This window comes from Austrofundulus limnaeus, unplaced genomic scaffold (assembly GCF_001266775.1).
Source record: "Austrofundulus limnaeus strain Quisiro unplaced genomic scaffold, Austrofundulus_limnaeus-1.0 Scaffold690, whole genome shotgun sequence".
In the NCBI taxonomy this organism is placed as follows: Eukaryota; Metazoa; Chordata; class Actinopteri; order Cyprinodontiformes; family Rivulidae; genus Austrofundulus; species Austrofundulus limnaeus.
The window spans coordinates 131,120-132,941 of NW_013953092.1; the positions used below are offsets into that span (position 1 = coordinate 131,120).

The 1,822-nt window shown below is 42.6% G+C and overlaps 1 protein-coding gene across 1 annotated transcript in view; it reads left to right on the forward strand.

The window, feature by feature from the left end:
* The window catches only part of tekt4 (tektin 4), a gene marked incomplete in the record, with an annotated part of 6,588 nt that extends 5,552 nt beyond the window's left edge, over positions 1 to 1,036 (forward strand). The window contains 3 exon segments of the mRNA XM_014027859.1: positions 113 to 248; positions 318 to 472; positions 538 to 1,036. Of these exon segments, the coding sequence (XP_013883313.1) occupies positions 113 to 248; positions 318 to 472; positions 538 to 751 (505 nt within the window).
* Between the last annotated feature and the right edge of the window lie 786 nt (positions 1,037 to 1,822).

The window sequence follows — 1,822 nt, forward strand, 5'->3', positions numbered from 1 at the left end:
TTATTTTACAGTTAAAATAAATGTTTATCAAATAAAGTTTAATGTTACAACTAATCGTGGATCCCTTTAAAACCACTGTTTTATGCTGACTAATGGTTTTCATGTGTGMCAGGATGCTTGTAGAGCGAATGCTACAAGACACCACGGATGATCTGACAGACCAGTGCTCCATGGTGGACCGGGCCTTCAGCCAGCGCTGTGAGGAGCTCATCGAGGCCAGGACCGAGCTGGAGCTAAAACTGTCTCAGGTGGACTAGCTGACTCAGAGACACAGGCTGACTAATGAGCAGACATTGACTGTTTTGTCACATCGGCAGATTTTAGAGCAAATTGGAGCCCAGGAGAAAAACATCGCGGCTCTACAGCAGTCCATCCACAACAAAGAGGCTCCGCTGAGAGTGGTCCAGTCCAGGCTCTACCTTCGCTCCCTCAGACCCAACATGGAGCTGTGCAGGGATCAGCCCCAGCTCAGGTCTGCACACACTAAACACTTCGTATCCTTTTCCTCCACGCTCTCAGTATGACTTGTGTTTGCAGTTTGGAGGGAGAGGCGAGGCAGCTCGGCGCCACCGTGGCCTCTCTGAACCAGAAGCTGAGCGAGGCCAGAAGCTCTCTGTCCCACCTGGAGGAGACCAGGATGGCCCTCGAGAAGGACATAAACTGTAAAAGCCACTCGCTGTTTATCGACAGGGAAAAGTGCATGTCGCACCGTAAACGATACCCCACAATCTCAGTGCTGAGAGGATACTAAACACGACAATTTGAGTGTTTGTTCAGTAAATTTTAGCTCGGTCATTTTGGTGAATTTCAGATTTGTGCTCGTTTTAGCTCTTTGCTGTGTGTTTTCTGTCATCACTGCTGTAAACAAGATCATCTGAAATAATAGAGCGTTGTAAGAGCTCTATGTTTTCCTTGACATAACCCATAAATTTAAAAAGTTTCTTGCATGCGCTCTGTTCTTGTTTTATCCCAGCATCAACTGGAGTCTCAAACAAACGTTGTGGGAAAAGGTTCTTTATGGGTCCATAAAAGGTGTGAAAAGAAAATTTTGTGTTGTGGTCCTTTATTGGCARCAAATCAATTCCTCATCAGAGCCTGTGTGTGTGATGGGATGAAGTGATAGATTTCTATTTAAGACTTATTTCCATTTAGTACCTACTGTATGTGGGTAAGACACATCAAGCCATTATAGAACTGATTGTTTTTGCATTGTTTGTTAGATTTTTTTCAGACCATTTGCAACTCACAAAAAAAAATCTGATTMTTTTTGAGCCCATTTTCTGTGCTCATTTATCCAAATATTACCAATTTCTACATGACCCATTGGGTTATTGTGCAACTCACAAAAAATCCAATTGTTGGCCAAATGTTCATCCCAGTTTTCAACCAAACAAAGGTAGAACAGAACGTGTGTGTTGTGTAAAACACGCTTTACTGTGAGGCAAACTGGCACCAGCACATCAACATCCTGTGTGCAACAGGATAACACATTTCACACCTTTTTTCTCTCAAAGCACAGTGTTACCCATGACTGAGAGGAGAGCATCAACCCTCTGACTCACACCACAGCGTTAACAGGAACTGGTAGCAGGAACTTGGCCCGATATACATGTACAGCGGGTAAAATAAGTATTGAACACGTCACCATTTTTCTCAGTAAATATATTACTAGAGGTGCTAATGACATGAAATTTCACTAGATGTTGGTAACAACCCAAGTGATCCATACATACAAAGAAATCAACCATAAAAGTTATTTGTAATAATGTGGAATGGCACAGGGAAAAAGTATTGAACACACTTACTGAAATTTATCTAATAC